General features: G+C 40.1%; 1 protein-coding gene across 6 annotated transcripts in view; it reads right to left on the bottom strand.

Annotated features, from left to right (window-relative positions):
* CHRDL1 (chordin like 1) overlaps window positions 1-20,345 on the bottom strand; it is a 112,863-nt gene that overhangs the window by 28,057 nt on the left and 64,461 nt on the right. For 3 of the 6 annotated variants that reach the window (XM_033201458.1, XM_033201461.1, XM_033201462.1), the window contains exons 5-6: window positions 7,560-7,705; window positions 6,019-6,112 (exon numbers count right to left, since the gene is read on the bottom strand). In XM_033201458.1, the coding sequence (XP_033057349.1) occupies window positions 6,019-6,112; window positions 7,560-7,705 (240 nt within the window). The remainder of the gene's footprint in view (window positions 1-6,018; window positions 6,113-7,559; window positions 7,706-20,345) is intronic. The other 3 variants (XM_033201460.1, XM_033201463.1, XM_033201459.1) reach the window with 1 other exon arrangement.

Genomic DNA, 20,345 nt, shown 5'->3' with positions numbered 1-20,345 from the left:
TTTTATAAGGCTATAAGTGGTTCTCTAGGCCTGGGTATGGTCTATCTGGATAGCTGAAAATAGGTGTGTCTGTTTGCAATCTTAGATATTATATCTTGAAAAAAAAGTAGGTACCAATACCCTAAAAAATCTGTTTCTTTGCTCTTTTTGTCTGATCACTGGAAAAATTATCTTGAATGAGATGGAGGCTTTTTCATTCAGCCAAGGCTTTTTGTAAAAAACAAAACAAAAAACTGATTCTAATGGATACAGATGGATCCTAGTTAATTTCGAGAAGCAATAAGATATAATTTTAACCAATTTTTTGAACCGAAATGAAAAACAACTCTAGTGTACTGTATGTCAAGCAATATTCATTTAACCTTAAAAGCCACATGTATTGTTTATTCAAACCTCAGCTATACTCTGAGTGGTATCCTATGAAGCTGTAATGGGTTGGCTTTCTGGTAGTGGGAGAAATGGAAAACAAGTATTTGAAAAGTGGCCAAAAGCTAGGCTGAAATTCAGACTATTTCTAACTCCCGTGGCTTCCATTAATCTCTGGTGGCTTGAGCAGGTCAGAGAAGTAAACCCTGTTCTCTCAAAAGGACTAAGTGTACAATGAGATTCTGAGATACCCATGAAGATAAGCCTCAGAGAGCAAAACTAAGCCAGCATGTGGCCGCTTTTGAACCATACAAGACACATAAATAGGGTAGCCATAGAGTGGATTTATCTCAGACAATCCAGTTTTATTGCCTGTTTTTCTGGCAAGCATAATTATTAAGATTGCAGCTCTTGTTTTCAAAATGTGCCTCGGTTGAGATGGTAAATTACATAGTCACTCTAATCATAAGGCAAAGGGACATGAGACAATCCCTGAGACAGGGGAAGTGTTCTCTGTATTTTTTGAGGGAGAAGTTGAAATCCGCAGAATCAGGGCAAAGTGGAAGACAGCAGGGAGGAATAAACCCATTGTGAAGTCTCTCCTTACCATGTGCTGGGTTCCATGGGGGAGCACTTTAATGCCAGCGCTCCATACCAAAGCTGGAGATGAAGAAGTGAGTAGAAGCAGATGACCTTAGGGAGCCTCTGCCAAACATCTAATTCTATAAATTCTGCTGGGAGGGAGCAAGTGTGTTGAAATATGAAGAAGCTTTAAAAGGAAACTAGTATAAGGATTCTCCATTGATAGGCATTTGAGCTTCCAATGATGATATACAGCAATATATACAAGAAATCTGCCAGTTCTGTAAAGCACAGAATTAGAAAAAACTACTTTAAATTTCAAATGGAAACAAAAAGAGCCCATATAGCCAGGACAATCCTAAGCAAAAGGAACAAAGCTGGAGGCATCATGCTATCTGACTTCAAACTATATTATAAGGCTACAGTAACCAAAACAGCATGATACTGGTACCAAAACAGATATATAGACCAATGGAACAGAACAGAGGCCTCAGAAATAATGCCACATATCTACAATCATCTAATGTTTGACAAACCTGACAAAAACAAGCAACAGGGGAAAAGACTCCCTATTTAATAAACGGTGCTGGGAAAATTGGCTAGTCATATGTAGAAAACTGAAACTGGACCCCTTCCTTACACCTCATACAAAAATTAACTCAAGATGGATTAAAGACTTAAATGTAAGACCCAAAACCATAAAAATCCTAGAAGAAAACCTAGGCAATACCATTCAGGACATAGGCATGGGCAAAGAATTCATGACTAAAACACCAAAAGCAATGGCAACAAAAGCCAAAATAGACAAACTGGATCTAATTAAACTAAAGAGGTTCTTCACAGCAAAATAAACTATCATCAGAGTGAACAGGCAACCTAAAGAATGGAGAAAATTTTTACAATCTACCCATCTAACAAAGAGCTATAATCTACAGGAACTTAAACAAATTTATAAGAAAAAAACAAACAACCTCATCAAAAAGTGGGCAAAGGATATGAACACATACTTCTCAAAAGAAGACATTTATATGGCCCACAAACATATGAAAAAAATTTCATCATCACTGGTCATTAGAAAAGTGCAAATCAAAACCACAATGAGATACCATCTCATGCCAGTTAGAATGGCGATCCTTAAAAAGTCAGGAAACAACAGATGCTGGAAAGGATGTGGAGAAACAGGAACACTTTTACACTGTTTGTGGGAGTGTAAATTAGTTCAACCATTGTGGAAGACAGTGTGGTAGTTCCTTAAGGATCTAGAACCAGAAATACCACTTGACCCAGCAATCCCATTACTGGGTATATACCCAATGGATTATAAATAATGCTACTATAAAAACACATGCACCCGTATGTTTATTGCAGCACTGTTCACAGTAGCAAAGACTTGGAACCAACCCAAATGCCCATCAATGATAGACTGGATAAAGAAAATGTGGCACATATACACCATGGAACACTATACAGCCATAAAAAGGATCAGACAGTTATTTTCTTAAAAAATACTTTATTGTTAAATGAAGTACTTTATTGTTTGGGTTGTCAATATAAGATCTTAGCATTTTTAACAAAATAGCTCCTTTGAGAAATACCAAAACACACACAACAGGGGGCTTCCTGCCAATAGTAGCAAGTGAAATCTGAAGAAGAGTACAAAATTATTTGTCCAGAAAAATCATAAATACTTATAAAAAGTGCATTGTGAGAATGCATGTGTTTTCAGGAGGAAATCAGAAGAGAGTAAATAGAGAAATTATGAGCTGGATGGTGCCCACCATCCACACTCTGTTCTTTCAAAGGAGATGTGGTTAAACAGATCCAAGTTTATGGTAAGAAACAGAATCTTTCCTTCCAAGAGCAGTCCCAATGCATCTGCTGGATTGTTACCGTATCTGGCTCCTGGAAAGATGGTCATCACACAGTCTGTTTCTCCTGCTAGCCTCAGAAGTAAGAGTTCCCAAATTTGCTTTGCTTCCCCAAGTTGCAAGGCAGTATAATATAACGGAAAAGAGAACAGATTGGAGCCAAACAGCTTGGATTCAAATCCTGGCTCTGCTCCTTCCTACCTATGTGACTTTGGGCAATGAATTAATCTCTATGTGCCTCAGTTTCCTTATTGCTAAAATGGAGACAATAATGCCTACCTCATAGGGTTGTGAAGATTAATGAATTAGTATATGCAAAGCATTTAGATTGTGCTTGGCACACTGTGTCAGCTAAATGTTAGCTGTTATTCCTAATCCCCTTTCTTCCCATTCTTTGCTTCCACTTCTTTTTCCTCATCTCCTCAAGGGTAGCTTACACATGGGGGAATATCTGGCTTAAGGGACTCCCACAAGTGTGCTATGTATTAACAAAGAAAAGGGTTTGGATCAAACCAAAAACAAACAAACAAGCAAACAAAGCTTAGCAAGATAACTGTATGCCTGCATACTGAAAATGAATCATTTCATCTCCAAGTCATTGGAAGAAAGGGTCCTGGAGATATTTTAAAAAATGACTAGAGAGATTTCTTCGGCTCGTGCCTTCTAAACTGGCTTAGAATTTCTCATAATTATGCTAGTCCTCTATTTCCAATATTTTAAAAAAGAGTTTGCATCTTAATTAAAATCTCTTTTCTCTCTTGGTTAAAAATGAGGCTTGACAGGACAGATATCTGCTTAATTGGTAGAAGTACAATTTACAAAGTTATAAAGTGAAATGTTAAAAATCCAAGTACCTGCTGGGCAAGGTGGCTCACACCTGTAATCTCAGCACTTTCGGAGGCTGAGGCGGGTAGATCACCTGAGGTAAGGAGTTCAAGACCAGCCTAGACAACACGGGGAAACCCCATCTCTACTAAAAATACAAAAATTAGCCAGATGTGGTGAGCGCCTGTAGTTCCAGCTACTCGGGAGGCTGAGGTGGGAGGATTGCTTGAACCCAAGAGGCAGAGGTTGCAGTGAGCTGAGATCACGCCACTGCACTCCAGCCTGGGCAACAGAGTGAGACTCTGTCTTAAAAAAAATCCAAGTACCCAAATAAAGTAGAGTCCTGTGCTACCACATCCATGAACTCAAAATAAAAAGCAAGACAGACAGGGGAAACTCAATGACCTACCCATGTTGACTGCCTAGTCAACCTGAAAATGAAAAGCAGTCAGTTGTATACACTGCTCTTCTTTCTCATGTATCTTTTACCTCTGTTTGCACTGTCAGTCAACAAATAAGGGTGATTTCTATAAATTGTTGGAGTCTAAGCTCACAAAGACTATTCTAATGTGAGTAATGGGCACATCCAATGGTGTTTCTGGGCAGCTATGGAATTCCTTAATGGAGTTAGAAAGAATAAGACTGAAGAAAGAGTGGCTTTAACCACTCACGAAGAAAGGTTGAATAAAGTCATCCAACTACAAAGTAGCAAAGCTGGGATTAGAACCAAGGCAGTTTGGCTCCAAAGGCTCCACTCTGAACCACTACTGTGTTCCCAGTCCAAGCACTCATTTTCTCACACTGAAAAGAGTACTACCCTAACCATCTTGCTAGTCTCTCCACTTGCATTATTGCCTCCCTCCAATCTAGTCTGGACACAGTAGCCAGTGAGATCTTTTAATATGTTAATTGGATCACTTCATACTCTTTCTCACAACCTTCCAATAGCTTCCAATGCATTAAAAATGGGCATCCAAAATCTTTCCCATGGCCCTCAGAGTCCCGCATGGTCTAACTCCTAGTCACCTCTCCAGCCTCATCCCATGCCAGTTTCAACCACAGTCACTACATTTCAGCCACACTGGTCCTTAGGTTCTTTGAATGCTCTAAGCTCTTCCCTGCCTGGGGCCTTTGAACTTTCTTTTCTCTCTACTTGGAATGCTCTTCTTCGGGCTCTTTGCATGGATGACTCCTTTTTATCTTTCAGGTCTCAGCTTAAATGTCACCTTCTCACAGAGGCCTTCCTGACAACTCAATCTAAATAAACTACTTATTTTTTGTCTCAGTCCTTTGTTTATTTTCTGCATAGTACTCACATTGTCTGTATTTTCATGTTTGCTTATTATTTGTCTTTTCTGGTGAGTTCCATAAGAGCAAAGAATGTATCTTGGCTGCTATGTATGCTATATATATATTGTTGTGTACGTTGTGTACTGCAAAAGGATGCCACAGCTACAGGGGTGCCTTCCTTGGGATTTTCTGAAAAATGGCAATAAAGTATCTTATGTAAGGGAATCCTTTTTGTAACTCACATAAAGATGCCATATGGTCTAGCACCGCCCTATATGTCTACTGTATTATCATATAAATACCCCAATTCTAGCACAATGCTGAGCATACAGTAGATGGTCAAAAAATATGTTGACTGGACAGAAGGAAAGAGGACAAAATTAGGATATTGCCAGTGGGAAAGTGGAAAAGGGAGAGATACAGATAACTGCTGACATATTTGGTAATTTGAGAAGAGGTAACAAAGGAGAAATTAAAGGGGATTACATTGATCTCAGGAACCTAGAGAAAAAAACTGGTGCCATTATATATACATATATAGAAACCTAAAGAAGAAAAGACTGATGTGAGAAGATAATTCAATTTTGAATATATTTGAGAAAATGCTTTCTGTTTTTGCTTTTATTGAGTTTGTCACCATCTTATTATGGGGTTTTAAAAATATACCTAAATTTGCCCTGCACAGTCTTCAAAATGGCCACATCAGTTCTTTGCAAGGTCCATTCTTCCTTTTAAGGCTATGAACGAAAATAGTCTGTGTTTTATGATACAATAATTTAAGGGCCAAGCTAGACGGGTTAAGGATGGAGAAATAAATATATTCATTTTCACATTTGATGACTCTCTCCCATCCTCCCCTGAAGCACAGCAATCCATCCAGTGTAGTTTTTTTTTTTTTTTTTAAGACTGTGGTCTTTAAAATCAATGCTTTAATTACTTTTTCCCTTTGTTAATTGAACCACCTTTAAAAACTAAGGCTACCATAAAATTACCTTTCCCTAGGACACTGGATAGGCATTTTCCTCCTTTCTGAATTCTACTACACAGAATAGCACCACCCAGGGGTCTTGGGATATAACACACCTACCTCTGCATACCCGGCAGCAGGAATCTGGAACAGAGACTGGGAAGGCACAGGTTAATTTGGGGCAAGTCTTGAGACCACAATACACATTTCCCTCCTGCCAAGGAGAAACAGAATTAAGATCAGAAGCATCTAGGATAAGTGTAAAGGCTTCACTTAATACCTGAGATAGGGCAGGGACTCAGAACATGGCATGTCCTTCCCCCCAGCTCTCCCATTGTCAGTTCTGGGTACTTCCTACATTTTATTACGCATTATTTTTTTTCTCCTACAATTCCTCCATGCCAGAGACTAAGCCACAGAAAAGTTAGCAATCCTAGTCGAGCATCATGGTCTAAGGTGGTACAAAGTAGTCTGTCAGGGATGCTATTGAGCCTTTGAACCACCATTATAGTCTTGTTTCTTTCTTCTCTTTTCATGGCATCCTTGGTCCCCCAGCTGGATTGGGGGTTTAAAGGAATGAAGATTTATTTCATAGCTTCCATTTGTAATATTCACTAGACTCTCCCTTCCAAACCAAGGAACAAGCTCTCTGGGATAATACAAAACTATACAAGATGATCTGATGGTCACAGCTCAGTCTTGCACAAGGCAAGGGAGAGGATAAAATTTACTCGCTGGTTACATCTGTCTTTGCAATAATCCTGACTTCCTAATTTCTATCTTCAAAATGTTATTCCTTAAACCTTGTTCTTAGTTCTTAGAAGAATATTCTTCTAGGGCTAGAAGGGTTCCTGGAAGGCCATTAGGAAAGCAAGTCCACAATGAAATTCTCCTAAACTACTGAGACACTATATTCTTACTAAAAGTCCTAAAGGAAGAGATTCTATAGCTTCCCTTGACAATCCAGTGCTTAATGCCACTTGCAGGCAGAAAAGTTGTCACTACATCTAACTTCATTCCTTCATGCTTCAGTTTAAATACTCATTTTACTCCATTTTCTAGTTCTATCTATTATATTCTCTGGACTGCATATTAGATAAGATATAATTGGTATATGTTGTTTGTAAAGTAAATGCAGTTCTTCTGGCAAGTAATATCCTGGTAGTCATCATGACCAAGCATTTATAGAGAGTTTTCTCATTGCAGGGCACTAGGAATTAACTGGTTAGTAAAATACTTCAGAGATGGGAACAGACAACTCATTTTCTTATTAATTGGAGTGAGTGGCCCTAGATAGTCAAAGTGACTTTTCCACCCATAGCATTCCAAAGCTTCAAATAATTGTGAGTCCTTCAGATGAAGGCTTTGGTGGTATAATTATTATGAAAAGGAGCGCTGATCAACACAAACAGCTCACCTTTGCCCATTTAAGCAGTCCTACAGCTTTAAGACCAGGATATGACTGGGCCTGAGCCCTACAACAGAGTTGTTCAGGGTTGGTGAAGATCAGGGAGTTTGGATTGGCAAGGAGGCTTATGATTTAATGCAACTCATGTTTTATTCAAACACTGACAGTGCAGGCACAAATGAAAGTACAAATACAGAGGAAGCTCTTGTATTTGGGTAGGGCCTGGCAGGAATGTTAAGACATAGGGTCTTACCGAACAGCTGCACTGGGTGCATTGATTGGGTTGTCGATTCTGAAAGAGCCCTTCAGCCACGAACAGCTCTCCATGTTGGTAAGTTGTCCCATTGTACTCGCAAGACTTGCTGGTCACCTTATTGTTCACTGGGGTCAAGGAGTCTTCTAGAACAGGGTAGAGAAAAACCACACTTGAGTATTGGCATCATTGAAAAGAATTTCATAAATCCCAACGGCAGACGGAGCTGTACTACATAGAGGGAGTTTTAAGACAGTCCTTGCTCCAGTGGCCAATGATTTTAAATAACATTAAAATAGCCAGACAAATATAGCAGCTGACATTACCATCTATCCATCCATCTATCCATCCATCCAACCATCTATCCATTCTTTTATTTGTTGACCATTTACTGAACACCTACTATGGCCGGGAATTGTAATATGTGTTAGAGAGGGATCAGAGAACACGGACAAGGTCCCTGCCTAGATGGAGCTAATATTCCTAGATGAATAAGATATTATCTTTCCTCAAAGGAAGGAGTCCATGCTACCTCTATTTAATCTTTTCCCCCGGTTGCTTCAGAAGGGGACCCATCTATTATAATTGCCCTGGTAGCTTTATTCCCTCCAACATTTATTTATTTATTATTTATTATTTAGAGATTGAGTCTCACTCTGTTGCCCAGGTTGAGTGAATGGTGCGAGCTCTGCTCACTGCAACCTTTGCCTCCTGGGTTCAAGCGATTCTCGTGCCTCAACCTCCCAAGCAGCTGGGACTACAGGCGCCTGCCACCATGCCTGGCTATTTATTATTATTATTAGTAGTAGTAGAGATGGGGTTTCACTATGTTGACCAGGCTGGTCTCAAATCAATTGATCCACCTGCCTCATCCTCCCAAAGTGCTGGGATTATAGGTGTGAGCCACGGCGCCTGGCCACCACCCACATTTTAAATCACTTTTGTGCTTATCTATTGTTCCAGCCTCTGTGGTTTTGCTTATTTTTAATCCCTCCACCAAGACTGTCCACTCCCCCACTCTTTTCTACCCATTGAAGTCCTATCTGATCTTGAAGGTTCAGCTTATGCCCCCTTTCCTCCACGAAGCATTCTCTAAATAACTCCAGCCATAATCTGGACCTCTCAAGGCATCTAATGTCTGAAGCACACAATATGACATTTGAATATTATTGAAACTCATATTTGTGAATTATAGTAACCTAGCAGACCATTTACAAAGAGATTTCACATATATTATTACAATGGAGCTTTATAACAACCCTGTGAATCAAGTAGGGTAAATTCTTATCTTCATTTTCATTTTAGGGAAATAGGGTTGCTGAGGTTATGTGAATTATTTGAAGTCACAAAGCTAGTGAGTGGTGAAAAAAGGAACTGAAACCAACAATAGATACAACCAGAGCTTGGAAAGTGCCTGCCATGAGACAGTGGAAGGAGAGAAATCAGGGGAGCTGTATGTTTCATTAAGGAGGGGCTTAGAGAGTTGAACCATCCTTTCTTTCCATCAGTCAAAACTATAAGGAATATGAATCTAGTTTATGGTGGGTAAGTTGTACCTCAATACAACTGTTTAAAAAAACAGGCATGGTGGCTCACGTCTGTAATCCTAGCACTTTGGGAGGCCAAGGCGAGCAGATCATGAGGTCAGGAGATTGAGATCATCCTGGCTAACACAGTGAAACTCCGTCTCTGCTAAAAAATACAAAAAATTAGCCAGGCATGGTGGTGAGTGCCTGTAGTCCCAGCTAATCAGGAGGCTGATGCAGGAGAATGGCGTGAACCCAGGAGGTGGAGCTTGCAGTGAGCCGAGATTGTGCCACTGCACTCCAGCCTGGGTGACAGAGCGAGACTCCATCTCAAACAAAACAAAACAAAACAAAACAAAACAAAACAAACAAACAAACAAAAGAATGAAATCATTCTCAGGATGTAGTGAAAACGATAAGGCTAACAATAAACATCCATAATAATAATAATGCAATAATAGATACCATTTATCAAGCCCTAGCTATGTGCCAGGCAGGAGTGAGTGCTTTTACATACATAATCTCATTGGCTCTTACTAATAATGTTCTGATGTAGACATTATAATTATGCCCATTTTGCAGATGAGGAAACTAAGGCTTAAGAGATCAATTGACTTACCCAAGGTGACACAACTTGCAAGTGGCAGCACTAAGATACAAATTGATGTCTGACTGATTCTAGAACCTTCTCTCATAGCCACTATCAAAAAGAGTGCCAATCACTTTAAACCTATAATAAGGAAGGGACCATTTAATTAAAAACCAAAATCCAAACCACTAGAACATGAAGGCAATGCTATCCTAATGTTGTGGCCTAAAATACCCAGACACAGACAATGCGCTTCCTTTGGCTTCAGTGATTTGGGTAACTAACTCAATTCTATACTTTGCTATCTAACATCTATTTTGAGTAATTCACTCTTAGAGTTAACTACTCATAATGACCCTTTACAGGATATAAAGAAAGTTCTTTACTTTTGCCTTATAAAGACAGCCTTAGCTCCTAGAAAGAGTTTAACTCATACTAATTGACTCTCTGTCTGGGCTAAGAGGCCCTGCCCCTGCCCACAAGCGTATACAATCAGACAGCTGCAGCTGGCAGACATGAGTGAAACCCGTCAGAGAAAGGACAGAAGCAGACCCATTTGCCCCCTGGGCTCTAATTCCAAATCTCAGCATTATGTGGTGAAGGAAAACTACAGTGACCTACAAAATAATATTTCCCATGGCTCTTACAGGAGCTGGCAGATGTTTGGAATACCAAACAAACAACAACAACAAAAAAAGAAGCTTGGAATTATTTTGCCTCAAAAGGATGTGGCTTGATTTTGAACCAGGCCTTCTACCAAGGGATCAATGGCAAGGCAACTGCAGGGTGAGATTTTCCAGTGGAAGAATGATCTTGAGAATCTTCCTTGCAATAGTCTTCTGAGTAACCTGGCATTGGCGTCTTATTCTACTCAATAGGAGATAAGGAGAAAGAGGAAGAGAAAGAGAGGAAGACACAGTAAAATCAAAGAAAAAGAAACCAATTATGGTCTTGCTTAAGGCCAGTTTTATGCAATAAAAGTCTTAACATCTTCTCATTCTTATTTCATTCTTCCAACACCCTTAATGGTGTGTATGTTGGCAGTGGGGGTGAATTACTGAAAATGAGGCTACTAGTACTCCAAAAGATTTGTCCCATGTCACACAGCTGTTTAACAGGAGAGCCAACTCAGAAATATAGCTTTCCTTGCCTTCAAATTTGTGCTCTTCACAGAATGGGTGTTAAAGCTTCAGAGTAGGATCACTGAGTCACAATCCAACTCAGTGGTACCGATTCCCCACAATCTTGTACCAGGCACTTACCTCTTTAAGCCTCAATATTTCTAGGAATGCAATATGGACTCAAATCTCCCCTTGCATCTTTAGAGGGCCAACACAGCATGCTTCCTAACTGCAGAAGGAAGAAAAGCCACCTCACACTTTACCTTCTCCTCTCCCAGATTTTCCAAGTTGGCTGGGCTAGTAACCAACTATCCTTGGAACACATTCCGGGTTCCTGACTGAAAACTAGCAGAAAATCACTTCAAAGCAAAGCTGGTTACAGGGCCTCTCAGGGAATGCTACAATAGGAAGGACCAGGCTGCATGGCTTCTAGCCTCCCCCATCTCTTCTGTTTCTAGTCAAATTCCCACTTAGCACTAAAAGGAGAACTGGAGAAAAAAACCATCATAGGGTGAGCAGACAAGCACTAAGCCATGTGACCACAGATGTGTTGGTAAAGAGGAGGTTTCTTCTCCCCAAGTGAGGGATGATCTCATATGTAAGCAGAACTATGATTTCCAGGATGCTCAAAAAATACCCCCTTATCCTAAATGTCTCTTACCACCTTTTCTCACACTGATGCTGAAAATGCCACTATTGGAAGTCCGTTCCTCTAGGTTAATGGCTGCCTTTTGCAATCAGATTTTGTAATCCCAAGACTTCTTTTTTTTTTTTTTTTTAATTATACTTTAAGTTCGAGGGTATATGTGCATAACGTGCAGGTTTGTTACATATGTATACTTGTGCCATGTTGGTGTTCTGCACCCATCAACTCGTCAGCACCCATCAACTCGTCATTTACATCAGGTATAACTCCTAATGCAATCCCTCCCCCCTCCCCCCTCCCCGTGATAGGCCCCAGTGTGTGATGTTCCCCTTCCCAAGTCCAAGTGATCTCATTGTTCAGTTCCCACCTATGAGTGAGAACATGCGGTGTTTGGTTTTCTGTTCTTGCGATAGTTTGCTGAGAATGATGGTTTTCAGCTGCATCCATGTCCCTACAAAGGACACAAACTCATCCTTTTTTATGGCTGCATAGTATTCCATGGTGTATATGTGTCACATTTTCTTAATCCGTTCTGTCACTGATGGACATTTGGGTTGATTCCAAGTCTTTGCTATTGTGAATAGCGCCGCAATAAACATTTGGGTTGATTCCAAGTCTTTGCTATTGTGAATAGTGCCGCAATAAACATACGTGTGCATGTGTTTATAGCAGCATGATTTATAATCCTTTGGGTATATACCCAGTATGGGATGGCTGGGTCATATGGTACTTCTAGTTCTAGATCCTTGAGGAATCGCCATACTGTTTTCCATAATGGTTGAACTAGTTTACAATCCACCAACAGTGTAAAAGTGTTCCTATGTCTCCACATCCTCTCCAGCACCTGTTGTTTCCTGTCTTTTTAATGATTGCCATTCTAACTGGTGTGAGATGGTATCTCATTGTGATTTTGATTTGCATTTCTCTGATGGCCAGTGATGACGAGCATTTTTTCATGTGTCTGTTGGCTGTATGAATGTCTTCTTTTGAGAAATGTCTGTTCATATCCTTTCATGTCTAAAACACCAAAAGCAACGGCAACAAAAGCCAAAATTGACAAATGGAATCTAATTAAACTAAAGAGCTTCTGCACAGCAAAAGAAACTACCATCAGAGTGAACAGGCATCCTACAGAATGGGAGAAAATTTTTGCAATCTACTCATCAAAGGGCTAATATCCAGAACCTACAAAGAACTCAAACAAATTTACAAGAAAAAAACAAACAACCCCAAGACTTCTATGAGAGGGTACACTTACACCTTGTCACTAACACCTCAGTGTCAATAACTGCCACAGGCCTTTTTTTTATCCTTCAGAGCAACTGGCAAATTTTACCACGAAGTCTGTGGTTCCACTTCACTGCTTTTTGTACACCTTCTCTCCTCTCTTGGTGCTACCCTTCTTCCCACACGCTGGAACCAAGTCCTCATACTGACTGCTCTCTTCCCCACTCTCCTCATCCTATAAAATGACCATTTCCATAGTAGGACAGTTATTGGATAGTCAGAAAAGCAGCTTGCACGTCAGGAGAAAAATCTGCTCCCAGTGTTATAAATATGAACCTCCCCAGAGCTTTCAGAGATCACTTGCTAATCTCCTTGATGCCAAGTCATCTTTTCTTTTGCCATTACTGCCATTACTTTGGTTCCTACTTTTCTTCTGATGGCTGAGCCTGATTCTAGCATTTCTTTGGTTCTCTGTCATTCTACTGATACAGTCCTGGAACATTTGCAGGCTGTTGGCGGGGGGGCGGTGGGTGGAGAAGAGACATGGAAATGAAGGTAAAGGCTAGAAAGAAGAGGTTATATTCTCTTTAATTACCCATGACACACAGAGAGACACATACATCCAACAAAGTAAAACTATCTCATGTAAAGGGCTTTACCCCAGATCTCAGAAATATATGGGAAGAGAGAATGATAAAAAGGCCACGAAAGAAACCCCTAGAATAGGATGCTGTTCCTTTGTGCGTATCTCACAGCAATGCAAGAGAAAAAAACTGAGCCTGGTCTCTGGGGTCTGCAAACATTGGTCTCTGAGGTCCCAGCTGCTATGATCTGAATATTTGTGTGCCTCTGAAATTCATATGCTGAAATCGTAACCCCCAAGGTGATGGCTTTTAGGAGGTGGGGCCTCTGGGACGTTATTAGTTATAAGGGCAACATCGTCATGAATGAGATTAGTGCCTTTATTAGAAGAGGCCTGTGGGAGCTTGTTTGCCCCTTCTACTATATAGGCTCACAGGGAGAAGGCATCGTTTCTGAACCAGAAACCAAGCCCTCATCAGAGAACAAATCTGATGGTACCTTGATCTTGGATTTCCAGCTTCCAGAACTGTGAGAAATAAATTTCTGTTGTTTATAAGCTACTCAGTTTATGGTGTTTTGTTATACCAGTTCAAACAGACTAAGACACCAGCTTTGGCATGTCTTGGTTCTGTGATCTTAGGAAGGTTTCAGTATGCCTTCTACTTTACATGGCTGTGAGGTTTAGTGATAATTAATTTTAAAAGCCCAAAAGTATCTGGTACATAACATTCACAATAAATGGTAGACGATGTTGCTCTAGAAAGAGGGCACAGAGAGGAAAGCAGTAAATTTGAAGAATATGAAGGAATTTTCCCAATTTCCATGGATGATAACTAATTGAAAGGCATTTGCTTTGTACTGATGTGTATGGTAGGTGCTATGGAGACATGAATCAAAACACTATTTCTCTCTTGTTTTCTTACTCCTTCAACAAGCACTTGTGGAGGTCTTTGACTATACCTGGCACTAATAGATACTTGACTATACATGACAATACCTGGCACTATGTTACGTTAAAGCTACAAAGAAAAAGAGGACATTCCCCTGACTTCAAGTAAAATCCTGCTTTCATTGGAGGGGAAGGCACAAAAAGGTGTTAAATGATAATGTATATAAACAACACATAAAGGTTCATAAAGGAAGAGAGGTCAGATAATCACAAATTGCCATTGTTAAGTGGGGAGGAGTATCAACTGCATCAATAAGGATTCCGGTTAGATACTAAAAAATATTCCTTGCTGAAAGGGTTATTAGAAACGAAACCACAGGCCAACTAGGCATATAGGGAAATTATTTTCAAACTAGGTTCTGTGCTGCTTTAGGATTCTTCAGAGGTACTTGAGAGATGTGAAAAAAAAATCCCTTCCCCATTTCTACTTCAACAGAATACGTCTTACTTTATTAGTGAATGTGTTTTTATTAGTTTTTATGATTTCATTTGAAGAAAGGGTTTGCTGCCATAAGACACTGTAAAACACTGGAATAGAATCTCTTCACATATTTGTTGTTTGGGGATTAAAATCCTATTTGTCCCTAATATATAAAGAGCTTCTAGAAATTGACAAGAAACAGATTCATAACCCAACGGTAAAAATGAAAAAAGGATATAAATAGACAATTGACAGAAATGGAACTACAAGTGACCCTTGGACATGAAAAAATCAACCTCATTCATTAGAGTAATATAAATTAAAACTGCAATGAAATACCATTTTTCTTATCAGATTTAGAAAAATCCAAAAGTTTGAATAAAACACTCTTAGTAAGTCTGTGAAGAATTGATTAAAACACAATGAAGGGTAATTTAGCAATATCTGTTCATTTAAAAATACATATATATTTGACCCAACAATTCCATTTTTAAGAATTTATCTACAGATATACTTGCCGTGTGAAACATATAAAAGTTATTCATTGCGGCATTGTTTGTAATGGCTGAATATGGAAACAACTTCTATGTCCATTGATAGAAATCTGGTTAAATAAATGATGGCTCATTATTATAACAAAATATTATGTAGTTCTATAAAATAAGTTCTCTGTGCACTAATACAGAAAGATATATTATTAAATGATGAAAACAAGGTGTAAAATGATGTGCACAATAGACTACTTTTTATGTAAATGAAAAAATATTTTAAAAATATATATATTTATATTTGCTTACATTTCCATAAAAATCTGGAAAGATATATAACTACTAAAAGTTATGGGGGAACTACATGTTGTAGGGAGAAGATAAGAATTGGGTGAGTGTGGGACAGGTGAATCAGATATTCTATTACATTCTTTTATATGTATACCTAGATATATAATCATATACACATGTACATATACATATGCATTCATACTCTTGAATGATATAAATGTATTCTTCATTACATTTGAAGACTATGTTTGAAAAAACTTCTACTTGAAGGCCATAGGCTAGACTAGGTGAACATTTTGGGTCCCTTCCAACCATAGAAAATCAATCCTACAAAGCTGGTCATCAGAAGCCCGGTTGTATTCCTACTAGTGGGAGAGATCCTAGCTATGACTTTGTGTTCCCAGTCTTATTCCAGTAAGTGGGTTCTCTTCACCGACATTATCGAGCCCTTCCATCTGGGCAAAGTGGAGGTTGTTACACTGCTTTCTAAAACAGTGTTAAAGTAATTGTGTAAATCTGAGCTGTCTTTCAGTCCTTGGCCCAAATGGAAGGAACACAGACAAACAAGGGTGCTAGTGGGAAACCACCCATGGCCTTCTACCAGAGCATTGCTGCAATGGAGGGAGGAGCAGCTGGGATCTAGCTGCATCTCAGTCAGGCAGAGTAAGAGCATACATACGGCATGCAACACATCTTGCAGAATGAATGTATCAAAAACAGTGGGCTGGGCGCGGTGGCTCACACCTCTTAATCCCAGCATTTGGAAGGTGGAGGCAGTGGATAACCTGAGGTCGGAGTTCGAGTCCAGCCTGGCCAACATGGTGAAACCCCGTTTCTACTAAAAATACAAAAAATTAGCCAAGCGTGGTGGCGGGAGCCTGTAATCCCAGCTACTCTGGAGGATGAGGCAGGAGAATTTTTTGAACATGGGAGACGGAAGTTGCAGTGAGCTGAGGTTGCACCACTGCACTCCAGCCCGGGCAGCAAGAGTAAATCTCTGTCTCAAAACAAAAACAAAAAAAACGAAGAACAGTGGGTGTCTGCAGCCTCCCCCAACCTCCAAAAAGTAACAATGCTCATATTCTGAGGCTATGTGGATTCAGATGACGTTTTCCTTGGGATGCTCCCTGAGATCAGAGGTACTGCTTCAAATGGGTCCATCAGTTGAATCAGTGATGCCTACCTTTAGATTTCTTTTTTTTTCCCCCAGCACTCCAACTGCCATCACTTCCTTTTCCCCTGGGCCTCTTGATGTGACGACTTAACTAGATCTGCTTTCCTTGGGTAGAGTCCAATGATTTCTAGATTTTCCCCAAACTCTCCTCCCCCATAAAAACTTAACTCTTCTGTGGCCCATCACATTGAGGTCATGCTGGCAGGCGTTAATACTAATCCCGTTAAGTAATTTATACTGAAATGAAAATGGAAGACAGTGTTTTAAAACAGGGTCCTTTGCTATATAATTACATTGTAACATAGGCCTTTGATGTTTTATTCATAATGAGGCTGTAGAGCATAGGGTAAAGAGTGTTAAACTTTCTAGAACTTAAGACTTGAATGAGGGAACTTGCTGAAAATGCAGCTTCCAAGACCTGTCCTAGGGGAGGAGAAGCCTTACTTCATAATGTCCCATTTGGATTCAAATTAAAGCTCCATTAGTAATTACTGCTTGTTAGCTGAGCAAATTCTTAGCATCTCTGAGTCTCAGTTCCCCCATTTATAAAATGGGGATGATAATGGTACCTACCCCATAGGTTGCTGTGATGATCAAACAAGTAAGACATATAATCTGTTCAGCATAGCACCAAGTACATATTAATGCCCAATACATGCAATTGTTGTTCTTTTACTACTAGCTATAAATGGTAGGGTTTCTGGAGGGCAGAAAGCAGGCTGGTAGGGAAAGAGATGTGGGGCTACTTAACCCTTACAGCGGTCATCCGCTTACCACACTGGCAGACCCTGCCTCTGTATAAGGCTTATGCTGAACTCCAAAGTAGCAGTGACATTTACTTTTCAGTCAGTATTATATACTGTAAATTTTAGAAATTCTCAACACCTGTAATGTAATGACAAGGTTTGTTTTTACCCCGTGCAGTGTTTCACAGTCTTTCACTGCCCTGTAAAACTTCTCAAAAATTGTCAGATCCCAAGTGGTTACTAGAGATTCACTTCTGAGCTATCACATCCACTAAGAATCCTTTTATGCCGCAGCTCCTGGTGAACACCATCTGCCCCATTTTCCCATCTCAGTGGGAGACCATCAGGTGTGATTTAGCCAAGCAGTTGCTTTCTAGCCAGAGCTATTTACCAAACACATAGACTCTACTTTAGACTTAATGAGGACCCCAGACAGGTGAATTTATGCTCAGAAGGGTCACAAATGTTATTTGTGATTATGAGTAGTCCTAAAAGGCATGGAAGAGAGAGAAAGAGTGAACTCCTTGGCCAACACTCCCATTTTATTTTATTTTATTTATTATTTTTAGAGTTGGGGTCTCACTCCGTTGCCCAGGCTGGAGTGCAGTGGTGTGATCATGGCTCATCGCAGCCTCAAACTCCTCGGATCAACTGACCTTCTTGCCTTAGCCTCCTGAGATGCTAGGATTACAGGCTCGAACCGCCATGGCTCCCACTGTATTTTAACCATCGTTTCCAGCGTCCTCTCCTGCAAAATGTTTTCCAGAATTGCTAAACAAAAGTAATCGTTGATTGGTTTGACTTTCATCTTTGTTTTAGGTCACTATTGGAGGTGCTTTTCAGAAAGGATTTAATATTTTTTGGTTTAGGAAGCCTCTCCATTTCCACCTTCATGCATCCTTTGGCCTCCCACCCTTCATTGCCCAGCTCTTGTCTTGCCTTTTCAAGAAAACGTCACTTGATTACTTATTTGTGGAAGGGAAAACAACCACCAGGGCAGATTGCTCCTGCGATGGTAGAGCTTCCAAAGGTGGTAAGTTCATCATGTCCCTAAACTCTCTTCCTCTCCACTCTGCAAATGCCTGAAATGCCCCCAGATTCAATCATTAGTTAGAGAAGGGCCCTATCTTTCCCAGAGGTTTAATATCTTCACAGTAATGAGTGCACAAGACTGGAACTATCCCCAGTAAAGAGAAAGGCGCTGTTGGGGGGAATCCCACAATGAGACACCACTTCACATCCACTAGGTTGGCTATAATAAAAAGACAATAATAACAAGGTTAGCAAGTAGGTGGAGAAATTGGAACCCTTATACACTGCTGGTGAGAATGTAAAAAAATAATAGTACAGCTGCTTTGGAAGATAATCTAGCAGTCTCTCAAAAGTTGAGCATAGAGTTACCAATATGAACCACCAATTCCATTCCTAGGTATATACACAAAAAAATTGAAAGAAGGAACTGCAACAGATATGTGTACATGAAAGTTTATAGCAGCAGCATTATTCTTAATAGTTAAAAGATGGAAACAACGCAAACGTCCATCAGTAGATGAGTGGGTGAACAAAATATGGTATATCCATAAAATATAATATTATTGTTATAATGGATGAACCTTGAAAAATTCTGCTAAGTAAAAAAAAAGGCCAGTGACAAAACACCACATACCATATAATTCCATTTACATTAAATGTCCAAAATAGGCAAATCCACACAGAGAGAAAGAAGAACAGTGGATGCCAGGAGCTGGGGAAGGGGAGAATGGGAGTGACTACTAGTAGGTATGGGGATTCTTTTAGAGATGATGAAAATATTCTGGAGTTAGATAGTGGCGATGGATGCAACATCTTGTAAATATACTAAAACCAACTTAACTTTACAACATAAAAGGGTGAATTTTACAGCATGTAAACCTCAGTATGTATGTATACCTCAATAAAGCTGTTACCAAAAAAAAAAACTAATCTCCAAACATTATACAATACAAACACAAAGGCTGGGTATCAGACTGGAGCAGGCCTGGGAAAAATGAAGGTGCTTTGTAGGTGATAGGCAGGTGAAGAAGAGAAAGGTAAATTAAAAAGAAAAGGAGAATCACAAATGGGTAGAGGGCGTCAATCTCAAGTCATAATTTTGCCCAGTGCCCCCAGCCATGGTGTATCCACTTTGGGAGATGGAGTGGGTCAGCCAAACACTCAGCTAAAGGAGGGGTGATGGGGGGAAGATTTTCCTGCTTGAAAGCTTCCAGGAGACTCTGTGGGATCACACCTTCAACAAGACTAGTGGCCTCCCTACTTCTACCATTGGCCCAACCCCCAGTGAGGTCCCAGGCCAGGAAATTCTTGTAGCAGATTCAGCAGATCACTCTGCAGCTAAACAGACAGACACAACACTCTGTCCCAACCAAGAAGGTGCCGAGTGAGAGGAAACAGTCATCTGCTGCTCCAGCTGGCGAGAGGAGAGTGGAAGAGGGCGCTGAAAGCTCACACCCTAGTCTAATCCCAGCTCTCCCCCTCCTCATCCGGACCCCATCTGGAGGCTGTTTTTCATCCCACTTCCGTCAATGTTTCAGCTGCTGTCAGTCAGTAGCTGACCCTGCCTGAATATGCCATCTTGTAAGACAGATGGCTAGGAAGGATGGCTTGAGGAGAGAGTGTGCAAGAAAGGGCCATGTCTCTGTGAAGCAGAGTGCTTGCAAATGGCATAGATTTGGGGTTTTTTGCGGGGGGCGGGGGAGAGCCCATGTATTTCTTAGCTAAGTTTCACTATTTGCTGCTGTATGATGGAACTGCTTTTGCATCTCTGGGCTTCAGTTTCTAAAGAACTTTCTGTGTGGATATGTGTATGTGTGTGTCGGAGGTAATCATTTCACCTGCTTCTCTTTCACAGGATATATTATAAAGAACAAAAATGATTAAGTTTTTTTTAAAAGGTTCAGGAGTAAAGAAGCAACATACAACAAAGTCAACTGATTATGATTATCTCCTGCTTACCAAATACATTCTATCTGAAGGCAAAAAGAGATGTA

Source organism: Trachypithecus francoisi, unplaced genomic scaffold (genome assembly GCF_009764315.1).
Source record: "Trachypithecus francoisi isolate TF-2019V2 unplaced genomic scaffold, Tfra_2.0 Lachesis_group6, whole genome shotgun sequence".
Taxonomy (NCBI): Eukaryota; Metazoa; Chordata; class Mammalia; order Primates; family Cercopithecidae; genus Trachypithecus; species Trachypithecus francoisi.
Note: the sequence above shows the minus strand (reverse complement) of the source record. Positions and strands in the feature narration are given on the sequence as shown.